The sequence below is a fragment of the Sebastes fasciatus genome, chromosome 11 (assembly GCF_043250625.1).
Source record: "Sebastes fasciatus isolate fSebFas1 chromosome 11, fSebFas1.pri, whole genome shotgun sequence".
Lineage (NCBI taxonomy): Eukaryota > Metazoa > Chordata > Actinopteri > Perciformes > Sebastidae > Sebastes > Sebastes fasciatus.
The window spans coordinates 1,534,326-1,559,977 of NC_133805.1; the positions used below are offsets into that span (position 1 = coordinate 1,534,326).

At 43.5% G+C, this 25,652-nt stretch overlaps 1 protein-coding gene and 1 long non-coding RNA gene across 2 annotated transcripts; both read right to left on the reverse strand.

The window, feature by feature from the left end:
• Window positions 1-2,395: 2,395 nt before the first annotated feature.
• On the reverse strand, window positions 2,396-25,011 carry lamc2 (laminin, gamma 2). Its single transcript, XM_074649840.1, has 21 exons — window positions 24,211-25,011; window positions 19,278-19,454; window positions 19,068-19,185; window positions 18,797-18,912; window positions 18,549-18,680; window positions 15,831-16,020; window positions 14,790-14,902; window positions 14,283-14,672; window positions 13,290-13,520; window positions 11,985-12,121; window positions 10,485-10,641; window positions 9,118-9,323; window positions 8,859-8,938; window positions 8,606-8,743; window positions 7,719-7,863; window positions 7,467-7,616; window positions 6,091-6,199; window positions 5,798-5,994; window positions 3,807-3,956; window positions 3,619-3,718; window positions 2,396-3,523 (listed from the first exon to the last, which is right to left on the reverse strand). The coding sequence occupies exons 1-21, from the start codon at window positions 24,293-24,295 to the stop codon at window positions 3,270-3,272; spliced, it is 3,375 nt and encodes a 1,124-aa protein (XP_074505941.1). The 5' UTR covers window positions 24,296-25,011; the 3' UTR covers window positions 2,396-3,269.
• On the reverse strand, window positions 20,315-21,379 carry LOC141776346 (uncharacterized). Its single transcript, XR_012595750.1, has 3 exons — window positions 21,114-21,379; window positions 21,044-21,083; window positions 20,315-20,953 (listed from the first exon to the last, which is right to left on the reverse strand). It is a non-coding gene; the product is annotated as an uncharacterized LOC141776346 (long non-coding RNA).
• Window positions 25,012-25,652: the final 641 nt, after the last annotated feature.

Consider the following 25,652-nt stretch of genomic DNA (forward strand, 5'->3'; position numbering starts at 1 on the left):
TTATATTAAAGGGTTTATAATGTAAATTTATGATTTTAATCCCGGATAAATTCCTATACTTTTCTCGCAAATTTATGATTATATAATCTCAGAGAATATTCAATCTTTTTTTCTCGTAAATTTCTGACTTTAATCTCGGAGAATTTCAGATTTCTTTTCGCAAATTGGTGACGTTATTCTCTCAGAGAATTAATAATATTAATAATGACCTAATAACTGATTGAATCCCACCATATCGAAGGACAGACCGCTGATCCAGGAACTGGAAGCAGTGACGTTAACGAACGCATTTAACCGTTTTTATACCAAAATCTTTGGGAAAAGAAAAAAAAATGTAACTTAACGTTACTCCTCGTAGATCATAAACCCTTTAACATAATAACGACTCGAAATCAGTTGAGAAATGTAGACGTTATAGTGCTTTTTATCCAGAAAAACAGGAGCTCCCCCGTTCACTTGTATGTGTTTACAAGCCAGTCTTGCCCTGTCCAATATGGCGCCCACGTTGACGCATCGCTGCAACGGGTTGAAGCGTCCAATGTGGCGTCTACGTATATATGTCTATGTATATCTATGTATATATATATGTCTATGGTGTCAGCCCTCCGTCTCAGTCCTGCTGTAGCTATATAACTGTACATAGTGACACACCGTTCATAGTCCAGGTCAACGGTTCAACCTCGGAGCTAAATCTATATCAACCTGCCGGTAACCATCACCGTTAAACTGACTACAAACATGGAGGAGGATTTAAACACAGAACGGATCCACATCAGGACAGAGTTGATGATGATGATGATGATGATGATGATGATGATGATGATGATGATGATGATGATGATGATGATGATGAGCTTTTGTAGAACACATCCCCAGCAGGCAGCAGTGTTGTTGTTGTTGTTGTTGTTGTTGTTGTTGTTGTTGGACTGTTTTATTTCTTCTTCATGTGCTCCTGTTGGCTCTTCTTCCTGTAGACTGCATGCTTAGACATGTTTGGTTCTGGCATGAACGTCCATCACTCGGTAAACTTTGATCTGTTGTGAACGTGTTTGCAAAAAAAAAAAAAAAAAAAGGAAAAGAAACAACACAAAAAGTTAAAATATATATATAATATATATATAAATATAATATACAGTGGGGACCATCATCACCCCCGTCTGCTCATTTTCTATTCACTCTGTAAATCTACTGAAGGTCAGTGTGGGGGTGTGGGGGTGTGTGCCTGAGTGCGTGTGCGTGTGCATGTGAGTGCGTGTGCGTGTGCGTGTGTGTGTGTTGATTTCAGGTCTCTTTCTGTTGAACCATGTAGCTGAAAATGAACCCTGTTTTCTGTATTAATATTAATCTGCCTTTTGTTGCTCTGACTTCTTTTGATTGTAAACTGTAATGCACTCTTAAAAGTGAGGTGTCATCTTTAGTGTGTGTGTGTGTGTGTGTGTGTGTGTGTGTGTGTGTGTGTGTGTGTGTGTGTGCGTGTGCGTTTATAGATCAGGATCCCATAATATTAAAGGGGCTGTATGTAAGCTTTTACACGTATAAACGTTTTTTATTGCCGATGTGTGAACAGGTTTTAGCCTAAAACATGAGCCCTTCCATGGCTCTCTGGGTTTCCTCTCTCAGCCTGTAGACGGATTTTAACGTGAAGAACGTGGGACGTTTTTTTCCGGGAAAATCCAAAGGATGTGATGTCATCATGCGCGTCCGCGAGTGCTGTTACTCTCTTCAGCTTCACTAACAGGGCTAACAGTGTGCAACGATAGCTAACGTTCGGTTAGAAATGGAGTCCAACAAGCCAAGCCTCGAGGAAGAGCGCCGGTCCTTGATCCCAATTTTTCAGATTTCTTTTTCAGATTTTTTGGGACTTTTTTTTATTTTCCAACATTTTTCAGTCTTTTTTCGGATATTTTCAGACATTTTTCATTTTTTTTAAACGGAAAACGGACCCCAAGCTGGCAAAATTCCTGCTGGACAGAAAGCTGACATTCCTGCCAAGCATGTGAAATATATAGTGATATTGTGGTTTTAGCTGCTAACGTTGCTAACGTTAATCAACATGATGCCTGTCTATCACGTTCAGTCTCGTGTGCGTCGCCTCACTGTTCTGACTCTGCGTCTACGCATCGCGAGCACGAGCAACAGGACGCTGACTGTCGTTGAATTAACGGCCACAAGTGTCGCCGTTAACAAGCTATTTCTGATTCTTCCATATAGTCCCTTTAATGTTATTAATGGTTAAACAACATGTTTATAACTGACAAACCGGCTGATCTCAAAAGAAAGAGCCACTATTTGGCTTCCATAACCTCTTCAAGCACTTCATATAGAAAATATCAAATACATAAATAAGATCAAAGTATGAATAATGAGACGACTAAAACACGTCGTAAAACAGGGAAAAGTGCAGCAGGTTTTATTTGAAGGCAGTTATGAGACATATTTCTGCTGGTGAAACACGTTAAAGACAACAGAACGAGTAGAAACACTGATGTACTGTATGTACAGTTATAAATACAACACGCTTACATTCACACATACATACATCACATCATCATCAGAAAACATCAACACAAAAATATAGTTTCATAAACACAATATGCATCAAAAACAACGGTTAGGTGTGGGTTAAATAAGTGTATTTAAAAAAGAAGGTTATCAGTAGTTGTTATGTGCAATAATGTAAACGTAATATGTAGTTTATCTTGTTTTAATAATGTTCTCCTCGGTACATGAAATCTATCGTTGTGGTATTTACTGTAAAAACCAGGAACATCGAGCCCTCATGCTGCATTCAGGTCACGTCTGGTTGGTTAGTCAGAGACTGATATTTACGGTAACTAACACAGGACATGAACGCAGCGTGAGTATCACAGTGAGATTTTGGTGATTTGACCCGGTGAGGTCTGGGTATCGTTGGATAATCTGTAATTCATTTGTAATTTAAAAAACGGAAATGTTTGTTTGTTTCGTTTTAACCAAAAAAAAATGGACTCATTTTCATTTCAATCTCTTTTTCTAATTGTTATAAGTTATAACTTTGTTCAGCACTTTGTTCTATAAAGATGCTCTAATGTTTTTAAACTATTAATTACTGATATTTTTCTCATAATAATCTATGATTAGGATCATTAAATGGTTTGTTTCCCAGCAGGACAATCACGCAGAAACTCACTGTCTCTTTTGAAATGACTTGTTTTATAAGCGTAGGTAGATTATTGCTTAAAAGGGTTTATTGTGGATCGGTTCTCTGTGGAACCAGAACTCTACGGTCCTCAGGCCTCCTCGATGGGCGGGCTGTTGAAGCAGCCGGCGGGGACGGCCTTCAGGATGTCCTCCAGGTTAGCGATGTCTGTCAGGATGGTGTCGATGTCCCGGTTGATGCCTCTCAGCAGACTGCGCAGGGCGACCTCCTGGTCCTCCATGTCTCGGAGACGAGGCTTCAGATTGCCCAACACGTTTTGCTGAGCGTTGGCCAGAGACTTCTCCAGCTGCGCCAGGCGGTTTTCATCCACAACACCGGTCTGGTCTGAGGAGAAGAAGAAGAAGAAGAACACTGACGGTAAGTCAACATATCTCTGCTTCTCAGCTTCATGTTGAACCAGAGAGAACAGCTGAACATACTCAGGTTGGCCAGCAGGCCGTTGATGTCTCGCAGCGCTTTCCCCACGGCCTCTCTGGTCTCTCTGGCTTTGTTGAGCGCAGCCGCCGCTCCACCGGCAGCCTGCAGAGGAAACATTCACATCATTGACCTTTCTGTTGGTGACTCTTTATCCACTGACAGCCAGGTCGTCTCCGTGTGGACACTTTACCTGCTCGGCGTCGGCCTCCAGCGTCTTGCCGGCGCGCAGCTCATTGGCGAGGTTTTTAACTGCAACCGTCGCCTTCCTATTCAGATCACTGGCATCCTTGTTCAGTTTGGTGGCTTCATTCACCAAACCGGCAGGAGACGGCAATGTTCCCTAAAGAAGAAAGACAGAGTGGACGTCAGACGCTGGAATCAAACCAGTTTATGTGGACAGGTCGATATATTGACCAGAGAGAGACGGACTCGTAGAATATTTACTGCCTTCAAACCTGAAACCAGATAAACCATGCTGGTCTGGTCTATAGCCTGGAGCCATGACGCCATGCTGGTCTGGTCTATAGCCTGGAGCCATGACGCCATGCTGGTCTGGTCTATAGCCCGGAGCCATAAAGCCATGCTGGTCTGGTCTATAGCCTGGAGCCATGACGCCATGCTGGTCTGGTCTATAGCCTGGAGCCATGACGCCATGCTGGTCTGGTCTATAGCCTGGAGCCATGACGCCATGCTGGTCTGGTCTATAGCCTGGAGCCATGACGCCATGCTGGTCTGGTCTATAGCCCGGAGCCATAAAGCCATGCTGGTCTGGTCTATAGCCCGGAGCCATAAAGCCATGCTGGTCTGGTCTATAGCCCGGAGCCATGACGCCATGCTGGTCTGGTCTATAGCCCGGAGCCATGACGCCATGCTGGTCTGGTCTATAGCCCGGAGCCATGACGCCATGCTGGTCTGGTCTATAGCCCGGAGCCATGACGCCATGCTGGTCTGGTCTATAGCCCGGAGCCATGACGCCATGCTGGTCTGGTCTATAGCCCGGAGCCATAAAGCCATGCTGGTCTGGTCTATAGCCCGGAGCCATGACGCCATGCTGGTCTGGTCTATAGCCCGGAGCCATGACGCCATGCTGGTCTGGTCTATAGCCTGGAGCCATAAAGCCATGCTGGTCTGGTCTATAGCCTGGAGCCATAAAGCCATGCTGGTCTGGTCTATAGCCTGGAGCCATAAAGCCATGCTGGTCTGGTCTATAGCCTGGAGCCATAAAGCCATACTGGTCTGGTCTATAGCTTGGAGCCATAAAGCCATACTGGTCTGGTCTATAGCTTGGAGCCATGACGCCATGCTGGTCTGGTCTATAGCCTGGAGCCATGACGCCATGCTGGTCTGGTCTATAGCCTGGAGCCATAAAGCCATGCTGGTCTGGTCTATAGCCTGGAGCCATAAAGCCATGCTGGTCTGGTCTATAGCCTGGAGCCATAAAGCCATGCTGGTCTGGTCTATAGCCTGGAGCCATAAAGCCATGCTGGTCTGGTCTATAGCCTGGAGCCATAAAGCCATGCTGGTCTGGTCTATAGCTTGGAGCCATAAAGCCATACTGGTCTGGTCTATAGCTTGGAGCCATAAAGCCATACTGGTCTGGTCTATAGCTTGGAGCCATGACGCCATGCTGGTCTGGTCTATAGCCTGGAGCCATGACGCCATGCTGGTCTGGTCTATAGCCTGGAGCCATAAAGCCATACTGGTCTGGTCTATAGCTTGGAGCCATAAAGCCATGCTGGTCTGGTCTATAGCCTGGAGCCATAAAGCCATACTGGTCTGGTCTATAGCTTGGAGGAGCCATAAAGACCCTCTATTAGATCTTTTTTAGGACACGGCAGGGGAACCAATCAGAGATCAGCGTTTTGGGGTTTGTCTCTCTTCAGCATAGTGTTATTACTGTTAGTGGTTTGTTTAAAGTAGAAGTTGGGAGACATGTTTCAACCTCTTTTGTTAATTCTGTTACCGTCTACGAGGGACACGGGGTTGGTTTCGTACTCGAGGCAAATTACAGACCGAAAAAAACAGAAGGAGTTTTGCAAACACATCAAAGATCACGGAGGTTCCCCAACTTCCGGTTGACGCATACAACGCATTCGGTTTGGCATACGTACACAGAACTGTGGAAGCAAGGCGTCATTGTGTGAGTTTACTACTAACAGGCGGACGATGATTGGTTGTTACCTCCAGACTGTTGACCAGCGTCTCCAGTGGTCCGATGGTTCCCAGTGCTTTGCTGTAATCTTCAGACATGTCTCCCAGGTTGGAGATCGTCTCGCGGTTGTTTCTGACGGCCTGCTGGATGGTGGCGTTGATGCCGGGAAGACGCTTGATGGCAGCGTCGGCCAAAACCTTGCTGTCATCGATCTGCTGGTCGAAACCTGCCGAGGAAGACGAGGAGGAGTCACATTGAGTCCAGAGTTTATAGAGAAAACAAACAGTGTGTCTTCGTCAGTCCGTGTGTCTACAGTATCTACCTCTCAGGGTGTTCAGGGCGACGTCCAGCTCGTTGGTGTTGAAGCGTTTCAGAGCGCCCTCGGTGTCGCTCTTGGCGACGTTGACTCTGTCAAGCAGCTTGTTGAACTTCTGCAGAGAGGAACCACATCGGATATAACTCAACGCAACAAAACTACGATCTGTACCGCAAATATGAAATGTTTTCTTTTCTTGGTGACCAATCAGAGCACAGAGAAAGAAATACATCTGCATGTTGTCATGATGTAGTGACCATAGATATAGATATATATACTGTATGTACATAGATGCAGCGTTGGCCTTATGATCGTACGTCAGCATCGCCGCTGTATTGGGGAGGTCAGGACTGACCTGTAAACACATTCTTTCTGGATAAAAAGCACCATAACGTCGACATTGCTCAACCGATTTCAACGAGTCGTTTGATATTCAAGTGTTTATAATCTACGTGTAGTAGATAATTATTATTATTATTATTATTATTATTAGTACTGTAGGTCACATTCCTCCAACAGAAAATACGTTTGGTGAGAAACGGTTCAGTAATGTTATATTATACTCCTGGTTGTGGTTCATGGATCAGCGGCCGGTCTGTCTGTTGATATGGTATTAAAAAGTCGTACTGTCATAACATGTTTTCCTTTAAGAATGATTCAAGTCAACAACATTACAGTTTAAGTTACATCTTTACAAAACATTAGCTTCCGTAGATCATCAGATAAGAGCCAGCTAGCGTGTTATTGTTAAACTAAAGCTAACGTTAGCTTTTAGATCTTCATCAGATAAGAGCTAGCTCGTGTTTGACTCTTTGTAATTGAGAAATGTTAACATTAAAGTGCTTTTTAGAAAAATCTAGAATAACGAGTCGTTATTATATTAAAGGGTTTATAATGTAAATTTATGATTTTAATCCCGGATAATTTCAGATTTCTTTTCTCTAATTTATGACGTTATTCTCTCAGAGAATTAATAATATTAATAATGACCTAATAACTGATTGAATCCCACCGTATCGAAGGACAGACCGCTGATCCAGGAGCTGGAAGCAGTGACGTTAACGAACGCATTTAACAGTTTTTCTACCAAAATCTTTTTATACAAAAATGTAACTTAACGTTACTCCTAGTAGATCATAAACCATTTGATATAATAAAGACTCGTTGAAATCAGTTGAGAAATGTAGACGTTATAGTGCTTTTTATGTAGTAAAACAGCCGCTCCCCCATTCACTTATATGTGTTTACAGGCCAGTCTTGCCCTGTCCAATATGGCGCCCACGTTGACGTATCGCTGCAACGGACTGAGGCGGCCAATGCGGTATCTATATATATATATATATATATGTGTGTTGGACTGGGTTCCCATAATCCTTCAGTACCTGCTGGGCGCCCTTGCCCTTGGCCAGCAGGACCTCGGTGGCGTCCTTGTCTCGCAGCATGCCGTCCTGCAGCGCCTCGAATCCTGAGATGTCCCCGTCCACCGCCTGCTTCACATCCTCCAACCTGGAAACCATGGCGTCCATCTGCCCCTGAGCATCATGGGAGAAGAGGATAAGAACTCATGAGTGTTTGCTAAGGTCAGAAGCACTCCTTGTTTTCTACACATTGTGACGTCTAACAGCAGCAGTCACCTTCAGGGATGATGGGATGTTTCGCTCCATGGCGGCGATGTCTTTCAGCATGCCGTCCGCCATTTTGCTCTCGTCTCTGGCCTCGCCGCTCAGCCGGGTCGCCTGGTTCTCCAAACCCTTCACCTGGGCTGAAGTCTTGTCATACCTGAACACACACGGACATCATTGGTTTAGAGCATCAACACAGGTTTAGGATCGGCCGGTGGGCCACTAAGAGTCGGAGTCTCTTCCACCGGGTCATCCGTTGGGAAAGCTTCACCTTCTCTCCCGACAAATCAGGATCAAATTATAGAACCGCTTTACTGTAAATACTACAAGACCCATGAGCCTCAGCGGCCATTGCTAAGAAGCACTGAACCGGCTGCTGAATTAATTCTAAACTAATCCAAAATTCATTCATAGTTCTACATTTATCCATCGAGTTCTACGAAGGTCGACCTCTGACTTCCCTCTGCTCTTGAGATCCAGTTCGTCTCAGTTCTCATGACCCTTCCCCCCCAAACCCCGTTCCTCTCTCGGCAGGGTGGCACGGTGATCAGCTGTTGGCACCGTCACCTCACAACAAGAAAGTGTTACCTCCTCGATCCCAACATCCCGATGAACAGGAGCCTTACGATCAACCTTAAGCTCCCGTTCATCCCTCGGTAACCGCCCCCGACCCCTTTCCATCCCTCTCCTCGACCCCAATCATCCCACCCAACTCAAAGCTTACCCAATCTCTCCCGCATCGTCCAGCCATTCCAAATCAATCTGCTCTTGTACGGTAAGCCTACTAACGCCGTGGTCTTTGTTAGTGAACATAATATTAAAACAGACACTGAGGACAAACAGGACTGTTACATATAACCCCTTATCTTTCTCCTCAGACTGACAGAAGAGAGACTCACGTGGTTTTCAGATCTCCGATCAGCTCTTTGACTTTGTTCTCTTTGCTCATGAGAGTTCGGACCAGAGCCAGACTCTCCTGCGAGTCGCTCAGAGCTTCGTTGGCGCTTTGCTCCACGGCGTCTGCACTCGTCTGATGTCTGCGGGATGGACGGACAGGAAGTGATGAGGACACAAACATCTGACACGGTGTAAAACAGAAGCTCTTCGTTGGTTTATATCGATTACACCGTTACATGAATACGATGGACTCACTTGTCAGCTAGACTGGTGGCTGTCTTCACCAGAGAGGTTAGGAGGTTTGGACCCAGCGGAGCGTCTCCGAGAGGAATCTCCTGACAGGAAGGAAGAGAACAAGCAGCTGTTAGAGGAACGGACACCTGACAATCACATCATCATCATCATCATTTTGTAACAACGTCTGATGTATGTCATGAAGGCAGCAGCAGCAACACATGTACACGTATGTGATGTGACATTCTGACAGTGTGTTAGTGTAACTGTGTTATCTTACAGCTGATCTGAGGTCGGCCTTGGCCTCGTCCAGTTTGCGTTTCATCTCCTGCATCAGACTCTGAACCTCCTCCACGTTCGTCTTGTACGTCTGCTGTCGCTGTTTGATTTTGTCCGCGGCGTCGGCGATGTTCTGGAGGTCCTGGCCCTCGGCCAGCTGACTCCTGCTGATGGACGACAGGCGGCCCTGCAGGTTCTTCTCCTGTCCTGTTGGACGCACGAGGAGTGACGTCATTAGTGTCAGCGTTTTGTCATCATACCTGTTATGAACCACTTCCTCATATGTTCTTTAAAATGTCTCAAATATTTATAACAAAAAGATTAAATTATAGATTGAGATCTTCTTTATCACATAAACACAGAATAATGCACATTATGCTTATTATTATTATTATTATTATAAAACTACTGAGCGTTTTTTGGTACATGTGTTCGATTTTAGCACGTCCCCAGTGCAAAGTAATTAACTTCTACAAGAACTATAAGACTCAAACTATTCTTTAATTATTGTATAGGCCCTGTTAAACTCTCTCAAATTATATATATATATATGTATATATATATATACCCCCCTCATTTGCATAATGAGGCAGAAATGCATAGAAAAAATGTGTAAAGAAAAGCATACAGAAATAAATAAGTTTGGGGAAATGAATAAGAGGTTGATGCAAAGGGAAAATCATGCAGAAATAAATACATAAATAAATACACACATTTAAAAATAAATATAGAATAAATAAATGTAAAAATAAATAAATAAATAAAAAATGAATGCAAAAAATGTATCTAAAAATGAATAAAAATATATACATAAATAAATAAAAAAGCACATAAATAAAGGAATTAATACAAAGATAAATAAATAAAGAAGCAAATTAAAACAGAAATATGAATGTATGTCCCATTTTATCAATTAATTAACGGCTGCATTTATTTTTAATATTATTTTTGCTACATTTATTTATTTATTTATTTATTTATTTATTTATTTATTTATTTATTTATTAATTAATTAATTAATTATTTTGGCAGGTTCTGTCCTCCATAATTTCCCTCCTGTTAGTTTGTAGTTTCTTGCCTCCCATAAAAAGACTACAATGCCCTTGGGACCATTTTCAGGAAGTGACATCATTGTTTTGGAGGGAACTCAGAGGAGTAAAGAAAGGTGAGCATGAACTTTCCCTCATGTCTTTTTGTACATGTCTCATGATGTTAATCTGTTTGTCAAACTCTCAAAGTTTCATCCTGTTCGGCTAAATCTAAATCTCTTTTTTTAAAGTTATGAGGTTGAAATGTTGCTTCATAACGAGAGCTGTTCTTCAGACAGGATGGTGTTAGTGTGATGGTGTAGAGCACGCGGTGTGTTACCTGTGAGCAGCTCGGTGTTGTACTGCAGGTCGTCCACCAGCTTCTCCGTGGCTCTCAGAGCAGCTTCCATCTCGGCGCTGTTGGCCGGTTTCAAACCTCCGTCCACGTCTGAGAGCCGAGTCTCCAGCTGCTTCAGCTTGTCAGCGTAGGCCGCCATCTGAAACACGGAGCTCAATGTATCTGTTGTTTCCAACCCGAGAAAACCTGATGACTCCATCGGTACCAACCAGGTCGGACTGGCTGGTCATGACGGAGGTTAAATAACGCTACGAACGTACACTAAAGGTTGTCATGTCCATTTTCAAAGGGGTCCCTTGACCTCTGACCTCCAGATATGCTAAATGCAGTACCTGTGAGGGTTTCTGGACAACATCTGTTGTTTTATGGTGTTCATTGATTTACAATAATTAATATATACATGCATTTGCATAAAGCAGCATATTTGTCCACTCCCATGTTGATAAGAGGATTAAATACTTCACATATCTCCCTTTAAGGTACATTTAGAACAGATAAAACAATGTGCCATTAATCACGATTAACTATCTTAAGCGATTGACAGCCCAACGCATATACTTTTATTTATTTATTTATTTTTTATCTATTACATTTTTTTCTTCTCCATTTTCATTTATTTTTTACATTTATTCGTCTATTTCTTATTTTACATTTTTATTTTTTCATTTACATTTTTCAATGTATTTTTCTATTTTTCATTTTTCATTTTCATTTTTTAATATTAATAATCTATTAATTTTTCTGTTCAAGTTATATTTTTCATATCTATTTATCTATTTATTTGTTTTTTATATTTATTTTTGTATTTATATATTTTAAGGTATTTATATTTGTATATATATATATATATATATATATATTTAAGGTTCATTTAGAACAGATAAAAAAATGTGCGACTAGTTTGGAGTAATGGGGATTAAATATTTGAATGGATCGACAGCCTTAATATGTTATAATAACAATAAATAATAACAATAAAGCTTTCTATTCTATTCTATTAATATGTTATATAACATTATACCAACAACTGTTTGTTTTATTTAATTGTTATTTTGTTTTAAATATTGTTGACGCTGGAATGTACGACGGCATATTACAGCTATTGTGATAAAAATAAATAAATAACGGAGGCCGGGGGAAATATTCAGAGAAAAAATCTATTTATGAGATTAAAGTCGTAAATTTACGTGGAGAAAAAAAAATAAAAATAGTGTTGTTTTTTTCTCTACAAATCTCCTTTTAAGGTTCATTTTCAACAGATAAAAAAACAGATAAAAAATGTGTGACTAATTTGTGATTAATCCTGATTAACTCTTTTAATCAACTGAAATCCTTGATATAAATAGAATTAATGAAACATTATTCAAATGTTTTCTGAATCATTGTTTTGTTTTTTTAATTACTTTATTTTATTTATTTTTTAGAGGGCGACCAGCGCCTCAAGCTCCGTTTCATCCAACTGAAACTGATGAGTTTTTGTACCTTCGTCTTGATGGGACTGAAACAGGTGGGACAGTTGGACCTTGGGCACTTCAGACCCTCGAAGCCCGGTCGACACCGACAGCGGCCCGAATCATCACACTGTCTGGACTCAGAGCCCTGAAGGTCACAGTCACACGCTGGGCCACAAAACGAGAGAGGAAACAACCGTTAATAACCTCACGTTACATGTCTTATAATAACCTCCACATTACATGTCTTATAATAACCTCCACGTTACATGTCTTATAATAACCTCACGTTACATGTCTTATAATAACCTCCACGTTACATGTCTTATAATAACCTCACATTACATGTCTTATAATAACCTCACATTACATGTCTTATAATAACCTCCACGTTACATGTCTTATAATAACCTCACGTTACATGTCTTATAATAACCTCCACGTTACATGTCTTATAATAACCTCACGTTACATGTCTTATAATAACCTCCACATTACATGTCTTATAATAACCTCACGTTACATGTCTTATAATAACCTCCACGTTACATGTCTTATAATAACCTCACGTTACATGTCTTATAATAACCTCCACGTTACATGTCTTATAATAACCTCACGTTACATGTCTTATAATAACCTCACGTTACATGTCTTATAATAACCTCCACATTACATGTCTTATAATAACCTCACGTTACATGTCTTATAATAACCTCACATTACATGTCTTATAATAACCTCACGTTACATGTCTTATAATAACCTCCACGTTACATGTCTTATAATAACCTCACGTTACATGTCTTATAATAACCTCACATTACATGTCTTATAATAACCTCACATTACATGTCTTATAATAACCTCCACGTTACATGTCTTATAATAACCTCACATTACATGTCTTATAATAACCTCACATTACATGTCTTATAATAACCTCACATTACATGTCTTATAATAACCTCCACATTACATGTCTTATAATAACCTCACATTACATGTCTTATAATAACCTCACATTACATGTCTTATAATAACCTCACATTACATGTCTTATAATAACCTCCACGTTACATGTCTTACAATAACCTCCACGTTACATGTCTTACAATAACCTCCACGTTACATGTCTTACAATAACCTCACGTTACATGTCTTATAATAACCTCACATCAGGTTAGTTATTTTATTATAGTAGTATAGGTCTGTGGGGATTGACTCTCTTTTGGAGCCTCTAGTGGCCATTAGAGGAACTTAGAGGCACTTTTTTATGATCAACTAATCAGCGGCTTCAGATTAGAAAATGCCGACCAACAGCGCCCTGCCTTACGTTTGCAGGCGTCGGTGGCGAGGCCGTGGTAGAACCCCGGCAGACAGACCTCGCAGTTCTGTCCCCTCGTGTTGTTCACACATTTCAGACATTCGCCGGTGTTACGATCACAACTTCCCGCCACGCCGACGTCGATGTGTCCGTTACACTGGCATGGCTTGCAGGTCGGCAAGCCGTCGCCCCGTACGGGACCGCTATGGAAACCCTCCTGACAGACTTTACAGCGAGGACCTGAGGGACAGACACACGTTGACATTTCACTGATGATTCTGAACATTTTACAGGGAAATCTGAGAATTATGTTCAACTATCACATAACCTCTCATGACATCATGTGATAACCTCTCATGACATCATGTGATAACCTCTCATGACATCATGTGATAACCTCTCATGACATCATGTGATAACCTCTCATGACATCATGTGATTACCTCTCATGACATCATGTGATTACCTCTCATGACATCATGTGATAACCTCTCATGACATCATGTGATAACCTCTCATGACATCATGTGATAACCTCTCATGACATCATGTGATTACCTCTCATGACATCATGTGATTACCTCTCATGACATCATGTGATTACCTCTCATGACATCATGTGATAACCTCTCATGACATCATGTGATTACCTCTCATGACATCATGTGATAACCTCTCATGACATCATGTGATTACCTCTCATGACATCATGTGATAACCTCTCATGACATCATGTGATAACCTCTCATGACATCATGTGATAACCTCTCATGACATCATGTGATAACCTCTCATGACATCATGTGATTACCTCTCATGACATCATGTGATTACCTCTCATGACATCATGTGATTACCTCTCATGACATCATGTGATAACCTCTCATGACATCATGTGATTACCTCTCATGACATCATGTGATAACCTCTCATGACATCATGTGATAACCTCTCATGACATCATGTGATCGTACTGTGTGATGTCATAGTCCTGAGACCAACCTGTGTATCCGGTTGGACAGCCGTAACACTGGGGCGCCAGCGATACAGCAGTGATGGAGCAGGACACTCCGTCGGGACAGGGACACTTCAGACAGCGCGGCTGCCAGGGGTCCCGGTAGAACCCGTCGGAGCAGCTCAGTTCTCCGGGCGTCTCGTCGGCAGAGTAACAGTCGCCGGTCTGCGGGTCGCAGCTTCCTCCTCTGCAGCTGCAGGCCTCGCAGCCGCTGAAGGGCCCGTCTGCGGGGGCGCTGCGTCTGAAGCCGGCCGAGCATCGCTCGCAGAACTCGCCCTCGTAGCCCGGCGGGCAGCTGCAGGTCTGAACCCAGCGGGCCGGGGCGCCGTCGCCACGCCTCGCCGACACCAGTCGCACGTTGTCGATGTAACCACGTCCTGAAAAGATACAACAGTTCAATCAAGACCAAGACCATGAATAAAAGAGAGGGAAGGAAAGAACCGAAGAAGGAATAAATGGGAAGTATAAGAGAATGGAAGTAAAAGGGAGCTCACCATTTTCGCCGAATGTCGCCCTGATCTTGATGGCGGTGAGGTTCTGGAGGAGCGTCTGGAACTGGGAGGAGGAGAGTTCAGGCCTCCACCTGCTGCTGGGCTGCTCATCCAGTCTGTTCATCAGACAGAAGACGTGAGTTCACTCTTTACATCACTAACGGACACATGTGTGATAGTCAGCACAAAATCAGTTCGTCTGTAATCCACGTAAGTGTGAACCAGGAAGTATAAAGAGCAGCGAACGCCACGTAGGGACACCAGACTTTCACCAGGAGACCGGCGTTCATGTCCCGTGAAACCAGGAGTCAACGTGGACTTATTTGTCACGTAACTTCTGTACTTAAATTACAGCACTTCCACAGTTATCTTAACCCAAACCGCCATCTTTTCCTAAACCTAACTAAGTAGTTTTATTTTGAAAAGACTGGAGTGGAAATTGAGAAGTGCGTCACGTGTTGCTGGATATTTGTAGGAAAACACGCAAAAAATCTGTTTTTGAAAGTCGTGCTGAGCGTCACGAAAAAAATAGAAATTGGTGTCTATGTAGACGAATCGAAGAGATTAAATGTCGTGACTGTTTCATGAAACCGCTGTGAGACTGAGTCGGTCAGAACGTGCTTCATGGTGTCAAAGAAATGCATGAAATGCACCCGTTGAAGCCCTTTGTAGCAGTCGGCCTATACTCTTGTCTTCGTGTTGATGCACCGTTCCTTCCTGAATTGCCTCGGGGGAGTGTTGTCGCACACCTAGTTCAATAGTTTAGTGTAAACACGAGAGTTTTATGTTTTCAGTGTAGTAACAGTCTCAGATTCTTTCTGTCGGAGAGGTTTTGTTTCTACTTGCTCTGATGACGGCAGCAGGTTTCTTCATCTCTGACGGACAGGAATGTTCAGAGAAAAGAAAATATTTATCCTGGAAGAGGTCAAACCCTGAACTTCATGTCTGAATCTGAGCCACCCTCGGGTGTTTGATTTAACCAGCTTGGAGTAGCAGGCGGGTGGGGCTTAGAGACTTTGACTCTCTGCAGGTTGATTTTCTGACCTGAAGCTGTAGTTGATCTTCTGGCCACAGGGGACGATGGAGCGCAGGTCGCCCAGCGAGGCGCCCACTCGTAGGCCGCCACCTTCCAGGATCACGTCGTTGGTGGACGGGTGTCGGACGCCGCGGTCCAGACGCAACGAGAAGGAAAAGTTCTGACCGTAACTCAGCAACTGGTTCTCCAGGTAGGGATCTGTGAGGAGAGGAGAGAAACAACTGGTCAGGAGGGAGGAAACAAGAGGAGAGGAAAGGAAAGGAAAGAAGGAGATGTGGGAGAGGGGAGAAACAACTGGTCAAGAGGGAGGAAACGAGAGGAGAGGAAAGGAAAGGAAAGGAAAGAAGGAGATGTGGGCGAGGGGAGAAACACCTGGTCAGGGGGGAGGAAACGAGAGGAAAGGAAAGGAAAGAAGGAGATGTGGGAGAGGGGAGAAACAACTGGTCAGGAGGGAGGAAACAAGGAAAGAAGGAGATGTGGGAGATGTGGAGTTGGGAGGAGGAGATGAGGAGGAAAGGGGAAGGAAAGAAAAAAGGAGAAGAAAGGAGGAGACATCGGGAGAGGCGAGGAGAAATGAAAGGAAAGGAAGGGAATAGGAGGTGGAAGGAGAGGAGACAGAATAAATAAGGAAAGCAGCAAATATAAAAGAAGAGAAGAAGGATGAAGAAGGAGGATGAGGGAGGATGATGGAGGAGGAGAATGAGGACGATGAAGGAGGATGAAGGAGGAGGATGAGGACGATGAAGGAGGATGATGAAGGAAGATGGAGGAGGAGGAAGGAGGGGGATGAAGGAGGAAGAGGAAGGAGGAGGATGAAGGAGGAGGAGGAAGAGGAAGGAGGACGATGAAGGAGGATGATGAAGGAAGATGGAGGAGGATGAGGACGATGAAGGAGGATGATGAAGGAGGAAGAGGAAGGAGGGGGATGAAGGAGGAAGAGGAAGGAGGGGGATGAAGGAGGAAGAGGAAGGAGGAGGATGAAGCAGGATGATGAAGGAGGAGGAGGATGAAGGAGGAGGATGAGGACGATGAAGGAGGATGATGAAGGAAGATGGAGGAGGAGGAAGGAGGGGGATGAAGGAGGAGGAGGAAGAGGAAGGAGGACGATGAAGGAGGATGATGAAGGAAGATGGAGGAGGATGAGGACGATGAAGGAGGATGATGAAGGAGGAAGAGGAAGGAGGGGGATGAAGGAGGAAGAGGAAGGAGGAGGATGAAGCAGGATGATGAAGGATGAGGACGATGAAGGAGGATGATGAAGGAAGATGGAGGAGGAGGAAGGAGGGGGATGAAGGAGGAGGATGAAGGAAGATGAAGGAGGAGGAGGAGGAAGAAGGATGATGAAGGAAGATGGAGGAGGAGGAAGGAGGACGATGAAGGAGGAGGAGGAAGAGGAAGGAGGACGATGAAGGAGGATGATGAAGGAAGATGGAGGAGGATGAGGACGATGAAGGAGGATGATGAAGGAGGGGGATGAAGGAGGAAGAGGAAGGAGGAGGATGAAGCAGGATGATGAAGGAGGAGGAAGGAGGAGGAAGGAGGGGGATGAAGGAGGAAGAGGAAGGAGGAGGATGAAGCAGGATGATGAAGGAAGATGAAGGAGGAGGAAGGAGGGGGATGAAGGAGGAAGAGGAAGGAGGAGGATGAAGGAAGATGGAGGAGGAGGAAGGAGGAGGATGAAGGAGGAGGAGGAAGAGGAAGGAGGACGATGAAGGAGGATGGAGGAGGATGAGGACGATGAAGGAGGATGATGAAGGAGGAAGAGGAAGGAGGAGGAAGGAGGGGGATGAAGGAGGAAGAGGAAGGAGGAGGATGAAGCAGGATGATGAAGGAGGAGGAGGAGGACGACGATGAAGGAGGATGATGAAGGAAGATGGAGGAGGAGGAAGGAGGGGGATGAAGGAGGAGGAGGAAGAGGAAGGAGGAGGATGAAGGAAGATGGAGGAGGAGGAAGGAGGAGGATGAAGGAGGAGGAGGAAGAGGAAGGAGGACGATGAAGGAGGAGGAGGAAGAGGAAGGAGGACGATGAAGGAGGAGGAGGAAGAGGAAGGAGGAGGATGAAGGAAGATGGAGGAGGAGGAGGAAGGAGGAGGATGAAGGAGGAGGAGGAAGAGGAAGGAGGACGATGAAGGAGGATGATGAAGGAAGATGGAGGAGGAGGAAGGAGGGGGATGAAGGAGGAGGAAGGAGGAGGAGGAGGAAGAGGAAGAAGGATGATGAAGGAAGATGGAGGAGGAGGAAGGAGGAGGATGAAGGAGGAGGAGGAAGAGGAAGGAGGACGATGAAGGAGGAGGAGGAAGAGGAAGGAGGAGGATGAAGGAAGATGGAGGAGGAGGAAGGAGGAGGATGAAGGAGGAGGAGGAAGAGGAAGGAGGACGATGAAGGAGGATGATGAAGGAAGATGGAGGAGGAGGAAGGAGGGGGATGAAGGAGGAGGAAGGAGGAGGAGGAGGAAGAGGAAGAAGGATGATGAAGGAAGATGGAGGAGGAGGAAGGAGGAGGATGAAGGAGGAGGAGGAAGAGGAAGGAGGATGATGAAGGAAGATGGAGGAGGATGAGGACGATGAAGGAGGATGATGAAGGAGGAAGAGGAAGGAGGGGGATGAAGGAGGAAGAGGAAGGAGGAGGATGAAGCAGGATGATGAAGGAGGAGGAGGAGGAGGATGAAGGAGGAGGAAGGAGGATGATGAAGGAGGATGAGGGAGGAGGCGGGGTTTGCTCCTCACCTGGGGCGTACAGGTAAACCGGCAGGCTGTTTTTGGAGATCACCTCCAGGTCCTGGTGTTTTGGCGACCAGCGGAAGTGGACGTCGTTGGGCGTGACGCCCTGCGCTGTCGCCGCCTTCCAACCATCCGGACCTGAAAAAAAAAAAACACAACGTATTACAACTGGAGCTCTCTGGAGCTTTTATTTTGAAATGGAATCCACTGTCACCAACTGAAGTTTATTGTGAAGTGGAGAGGTGAAAGGTTACCGTCGGCGAAGGTGGAGGTGATGTTGTGGACGGAGTAACCGGATTGTGCAGAACACCGGCTGCTGTGACCGTAACAGAAACAGGTCTGACTCCCAGAATCCTCTCTGGCCTGACGTCTGAAAAACACAAAGAGCCCTAACAGTCAGCCGAGGTGGAGGTCGTAAAAGTAGTTGAAGTGTCAACTGAAGTGGCAGATGGAGAGAGATGAAGATTCAGTTGAAGAGCATTAATTCAATTGTGAGGAGTCTGTAGATGTGACGTGTTTCTTCACCTCTGCGAGCAGCCGTTGGGTCCGATCGGCCCGTCCGGGCAGCGGTCGCATTTATCTCCAGTGACGCCGTCTTTACAGCCGCAGCGCCCGCCGCTGTCACACGTGGCACCGACAGAACCTGGAGGCAAAGACACGACATCAGTAATAAGACGGATTCTGTTTGTGTATTAAAGGAACGGTATATGTACGGTACATGTCGTGGATCCTCACCTGTGGGGTTGCAGCGGCAGGGTGTGCAGCTCAGCGCCGCCCCCACCAGGTGGAAGCCGTCCTTGCAGCGCTCGCAGTGGCGGCCCTCGAAGTGTCCCGTACAGTCGACGCAGTGCAGACCCCCGGCGTCCCGAAGGCAGTACCGAGATCTGCCGTTACAGCTGCAGCGCACCGTCGCTGCAGGAGGAGACGGAGAGTTTCATTTAAATCAGAATCTAGTCTCATTGTTATTATTATTGTTTTAGTTCTTTAGTTCTTTATTTAGTGAATAAAATAAAACAATAATATGAATAACTACACAGGTTGGTTGAAAAACAACAAACCCTGAGGGCTTGGAAACGGAACCCACCGAACAAGGAAATTAAAAAGATCAGAACATTTCATGAAAACTCATTCAAGTTTGACACAAGTTTTATTAGAAGAATGACATTTTTCCCTGATGGTGGTGTTGGAGAAAACATAAAACTCTTTAGGGATCAACCTCTGGGGAGCAGGACAGTAAATTTAAAAGAAAGCAACAACAGAGATGCAAAACAACCAAAAAGTGATGCAAAACAACCACAAAGTGATGCAAAACAACCACAAAGTGATGCAAAACAACCACAAAGAGATGCAAAACAACCACAAAGAGACACAAAACAACTACAAAGAGACACAAAACAACTACAAAGAGACACAAAACAACTACAAAGAGGTGCAAAACAACCACAAAGAGACACAAAACAACTACAAAGAGATGCAAAACAACCACAAAGAGATGCAAAACAACCACAAAGAGACACAAAACAACTACAAAGAGATGCAAAACAACCACAAAGAGACACAAAACAACCACAAAGAGACGCAAAACAACCACAAAGAGATGCAAAACAACCACAAAGAGACACAAAACAACTACAAAGAGATGCAAAACAACCACAAAGAGACACAAAACAACTACAAAGAGATGCAAAACGACTACAAAGAGACGCAAAACAACCTCAAAGAGACGCAAAACGACTACAAAGAGACGCAAAACAACCTCAAAGAGACGCAAAACAACCACAAAGAGACACAGAAACAACCACAAAGAGATGCAAAACAACCACAAAGAGATATATATACCAAATAAATGTATTAAATTTTGATTATTCTTGTTTACAAGTTTTATCAGAAAAATATAATTTTTCCCTGATGGTGGTGTTGGAGAAAACGTGGTAAAGCTCTTTAGGGATCACCCTCTGGGGAGCAGGCCACTACATCTGATGGTTAGTTGTGTTAAACAGACTGAAGGTGGAGACAGAATCACAGTGTTTTCTTTCCCTGAGACGCTCCGTGAGCTTCAGAAACGTTTACAGAGAGGGAATCGTCTCGTTCGTTCTGTGGTTTTGTTCAGAGATCCCGGCGAGAGCTGCTCCTCCTCCTGCAGCCCTGCAGACAAACCATCAGAGAGGAAGCAGCCAACGCCTCGTCTGAGGACACGACACGGCCGGCTGCTTTAAAGCTACACTTTAAATTCTGATAGAGTTTCAACAGGCTGCTGCTTGTTACTGCCGTGAGCAGAGGACCCGTGATGAACAGTATTTAGTGGTAAAGTTACGTAATGACAAGTAGAGAAGAATTAATCAGGAATGAGCTCCAATCAGCCTCCGTACTGATCTGAACCTTAGAGAGGACATTATTATACCTGAATACACCTGAATATACCTGAATATACCTGAATACACCTGAATATACCTGAATATACCTGAATATACCTGAATACACCTGAATATACCTGAATATACCTGAATACACCTGAATATACCTGAATACACCTGAATACACCTGATTATACCTGAATACACCTGAATATACCTGTCTTTAAAGTTCCTGTTTGTAACTTCTTATACGTATAAATCATTGCTGGTCGGTGTCTCCTGGTCTCTCGTGTGTCTCCTGGTCTCTCGTGTGTCTCCTGGTCTCTCGTGTGTCTCATGGTCTCTCGTGTGTCTCATGGTCTCTCGTGTGTCTCATGGTCTCTCGTGTGTCTCCTGGTCTCTCGTGTGTCTCATGGTCTCTCGTGTGTCTCATGGTCTCTCGTGTGTCTCATGGTCTCTCGTGTGTCTCATGGTCTCTCGTGTGTCTCCTGGTCTCTCGTGTGTCTCGTGGTCTCTCGTGTGTCTCGTGGTCTCTCGTGTGTCTCTTGGTCTCTCGTGTGTCTCGTGGTCTCTCGTGTGTCTCGTGGTCTCTCGTGTGTCTCGTGGTCTCTCGTGTGTCTCGTGGTCTCTCGTGTGTCTCGTGGTCTCTCGTGTGTCTCGTGGTCTCTCGTGTGTCTCATGGTCTCTCGTGTGTCTCATGGTCTCTCGTGTGTCTCCTGGTCTCTCGTGTGTCTCATGGTCTCTCATGTGTCTCCTGGTCTCTCGTGTGTCTCATGGTCTCTCGTGTGTCTCATGGTCTCTCGTGTGTCTCATGGTCTCTCGTGTGTCTCCGCTGTTCAGACTCAGACTCCAACACAAACTCCAGTGAAGCAGCAAAACCTCTTGGTTGTATCTAGTGAAGCTGTTAAACAGTGTTGGCCGCGGTCGGAGGACGCGGGGGAGACCGTAGCTTTGGTCTCCAGGACCGGAGTCTCTGCTCCTCTGCTCCTCTGCCTGCCTTCACTCACACACCACGCTCCTTCTCTCTCTCTCTCTCCACCTCTCACGTGCATGCTGCTCACTCCACACTGCAGAAGAGTTAGTTTAGCTCTGAGAATATCTAGTGAATGTTCAGTGGACGTTTGTGCAGAAATAACTGCTGCAGCTCCTCCAGACCAACAGAGGTTTCCCGTGTCTTGTGAAGTGACGGGGCTCCGCAGAGAGAAACGTTATCGTCTCCCCCGTTCCCTCCGGCCGCGGTCGGGAGGCTGAGGCGGGAAAAGCCAACACTAGGATCAGCATTGATTCATGGAGAGACCTTGGTCTGGTCAGCTAACATTACTGCCAAGCAGCTGGAATATAGAGTGATATTGTGCTTTTAGCTGACGTGTGTCTCCTCACTGTGTTGAGCGATGCTCCTTCATGTCTATGTAGAGCGAGCACAAGCGCCAGCAACAGGACGCTGACTTTAGTTGACTTAACGGACACAGGTGAAGCTGTTAACAAGACATTTAGGATTCTTACTAACAGTCCCTTTAAGACTCTGTTTTAAGGCTCTAGTCTGACTGGTCGGAGGGGTTTTGGACGACTCGGCGTGTTGAATCGGCGGCGGCGCCCGTCGGTGAGAGAAATCGCTCTGAAACCAATCAGTGCACAAGAAGAGAAACGGACGTGAGGAAAGCAAGCCGACGAGTAAAGTCAACATCGTTCATCTTCATCTCATCTGATCGTTCCAGGTGTTTTCACAGCGACATGAACATCTGGAATGAAGCTAAGCAGTGAGTAAGAGCGGTGTGAAAATGTTTCATAACGACGAGCCTAGCTTAGCACAAAGACTGGAAGCAGAGGGAAACTGCTAGCCTAGCTCCACCTTCCAACATCTCCAAGTCTGATTTTGGTCTTTTCTTGGAAATAAGTCCAGCTTGATCCTGTTTTTATCCTGATGTAGTAAAACACGCAGGACTTTTAATACAAGCTGGTAATTGATAAGTAGGTTGAATGTTTAGCATGACCTCCAGGTGGAGGTGAGGTGAGGTTAAGGTGCGTCTGTTCGCCTCACATCACTCAGCCTCTGATTCACACTGCCGGCGGGCGATTGGCCGTGACTCACTCTGTGATAGCAGTTAATGAGTTATGATAGGACGAGTCTGTCCGAGAGGGTTCCTCTCTGAATGTACAGTAATAATGGAATAACCTGAGGAGCCGTTTCACAACTTTATAAAAACATACAGAACAAAGTCACACCCAGAAACGTCACCGTCTAGCGTGGAAAATCATCGTGAATCCACAAACTCAGCGTCTAAACAACTTGATCTTCTGATTAACAGCTCAGAAACACCGTTTCATCATCAGACCTGATGATGAACTGATGCAGAAAACAACACGACAAAACACGACACATTCTATCTGTGATTTGTGTTGTTTGTTCATAAGAGGCCTAACACAATACAAATTAAATATGTCTTTATTTTAAGTAATAATATTGTTAATTTCTGTCTTATATGAGATCTTTTATAAAAAAATATATTTTAGAATATTCATGGCTTCAACAGTAGTTTTAAATAAAATCCACTTACCAGCTTTTTCTAGAACTTAAACCATGTGATGATGCTGTTAACATAATAACCATCATTTATAAATGGTAAATTGAGAATTAATGGAACTTAATTAGTAGTTATTTTACTGTTAACAAATGATTAAATGAGAATTGATCATATTAATAATATTTATTGAATATTTAATGCTATAATGTATGTTATTTTAACAGTTTATTGTTGTACACATAAAATTGTATATACTCTCTATATATATATATATATATATATATAAGTATCTGTTAATTAAGATATTATTTGTATTCCTTAAATAAATAGTTTGTAAACCATCTATAAACATTATTTGGATAAAGTTTCAACTGATGATTATAATGCCTTGTTAAATGGTTAATAAATATTTTGTAAACGTCATAAACACCATTAAATAACAAAAATCTTATTTTTTTGTTATTTTACTGTGTACCCACAGTAAAAAAATCAGATATTTGTTATTAAATGGTGTATCGATACACACTTTTACTGTAGATACACCATTAAATAACAGAAAATATCCTGTTTATTTTACTGTACTTTATTTGTATTTGTGTCTGACCTTTTTGTTGTTATTTGTTGCTGCTGTGATTCAGTGCTGTTGTCTTGTTATGTGTAGATGCTGCTATCTGAGCCTGACCAGGTGAGGTCTGACTTTCTAGTTAAATAAAGGTTATGATGATGAGTATTAGTAGTAGTATTAGTAGTATTAGTATTAGTAGTAGTAGTAGTAGTAGTGGTAGTACTCACAGTAGTGTGTGTAGGTGGCCTGGACGGTGCAGACTGCAGCCAGCAGAGCTCCCAGCAGCAGTGAAATCCAGCTGTTGTTCCTCATGTTGAGTTTTGAATCCAGTAAATCAGATAAAACAAAGTGATGCAGCAGCTCACTGCGTCGTCTTTTAACTGCTCTGCTGCTCCCTACCTGAGCTCAGGTCTGAACACGCTGCACATACTGAGACACGCTTACTCACATGTGATTCACACACACACACACACACACACAGTCAGAGGATATGACTGTGTGTGTGTGTGTGTGTGTGTGTGTGTGTCTGGGCGTTTACTGGGACTCTTCCACCATATTTACATTTTTATGACACAAAGACGTTTCACAAAGACAGAAATAAAAGACTGAATACTCGCTCTGTTCCACAGGATGGAAACTATTATAATTCAGCGTCTGGGTTTAGATTTAGAATATGAACACGGTTCAGACTGAAGGTCAGTCAATAAGACATCATAACATAATGATCACGTACAACAGAGAGCGTTCTCTTCATGTATTCATCTTTATTTAAAGAATCACACAGAGCAGCTGAAGGAGGAGAAACAGAAACATGTACAGACATAAATATAAAGATAAATGTCAATTCATTCTTTCATAAAATGAAGAAATTCAGGTAAATATTCAAACAACTGGTGCTCTGAAATAAGATGAAAGGAGGGGAAGAGCGAGCACTGAAAGGACTTGAAGTGTACGTTAAAGAAAGAAGCTCTCCCTCTGCTTTCAGTCGTTATGCTAAACTAAACTAAAATAAAATAAAATAAACCAAAATAAAATAAAATAAAATAAACCAAAATAAAATAAAATAAAGTAAAATAAAATAAAATATAATAAAGTAAAGTAAAATAAACTAGAATAAAATAAACTAAGCTTTTATATATATATATATGTATATATATACATATATTGTATATATAATATACAGTATATGTATATATATATATATAATATACAGTATATGTATGTATTTGCAAAGTAACTAAAGGTATCATATAGATGTAGTAAAGAGTACCGTATCTGTCATGAACAGGCTGGTTGACAAGAAGTGAATTATAGAATATGACCAGACTCCTTTAACTTAACCTTTAACTGTTCTGAGCTCCACGTCTACTAATAACAGATTATTATTAATTGATGTTATTTGTATGTAAATTCATATATAATGTATAATATATATAGAATATCTGTATGTCATCCAGTAATCAGTGCCTGAAGCTCGGCTCTGATTCCGTCTTCCTGCTGACGGTTGTTTCCATAAACTGTGACCTGAGGCTACAGGTGTGAACGACACACCCTGAACCACACACACACACACACACTTACTCACACACACACTCATTATGATCCATCACACACACCCTGAACCTCACACACATCCTGCCAATACCTGGTTACACACACACACACTCAC

Excerpts from the sequence above, each read along its gene's own strand:
- lamc2 (XM_074649840.1), bottom strand. The coding sequence starts at position 24,295 with ATGAGGAACAACAGCTGGATTTCACTGCTGCTGGGAGCTCTGCTGGCT. Across the intron at positions 19,455-24,210 it reads GGCCACCTACACACACTACT|CGACGGTGCGCTGCAGCTGT; the intron begins GTGAGTACTACC and ends CTCCTCCTGCAG. Across the intron at positions 10,642-11,984 it reads TCAGTCCCATCAAGACGAAG|ATGGCGGCCTACGCTGACAA; the intron begins GTACAAAAACTC and ends TCCGTGTTTCAG.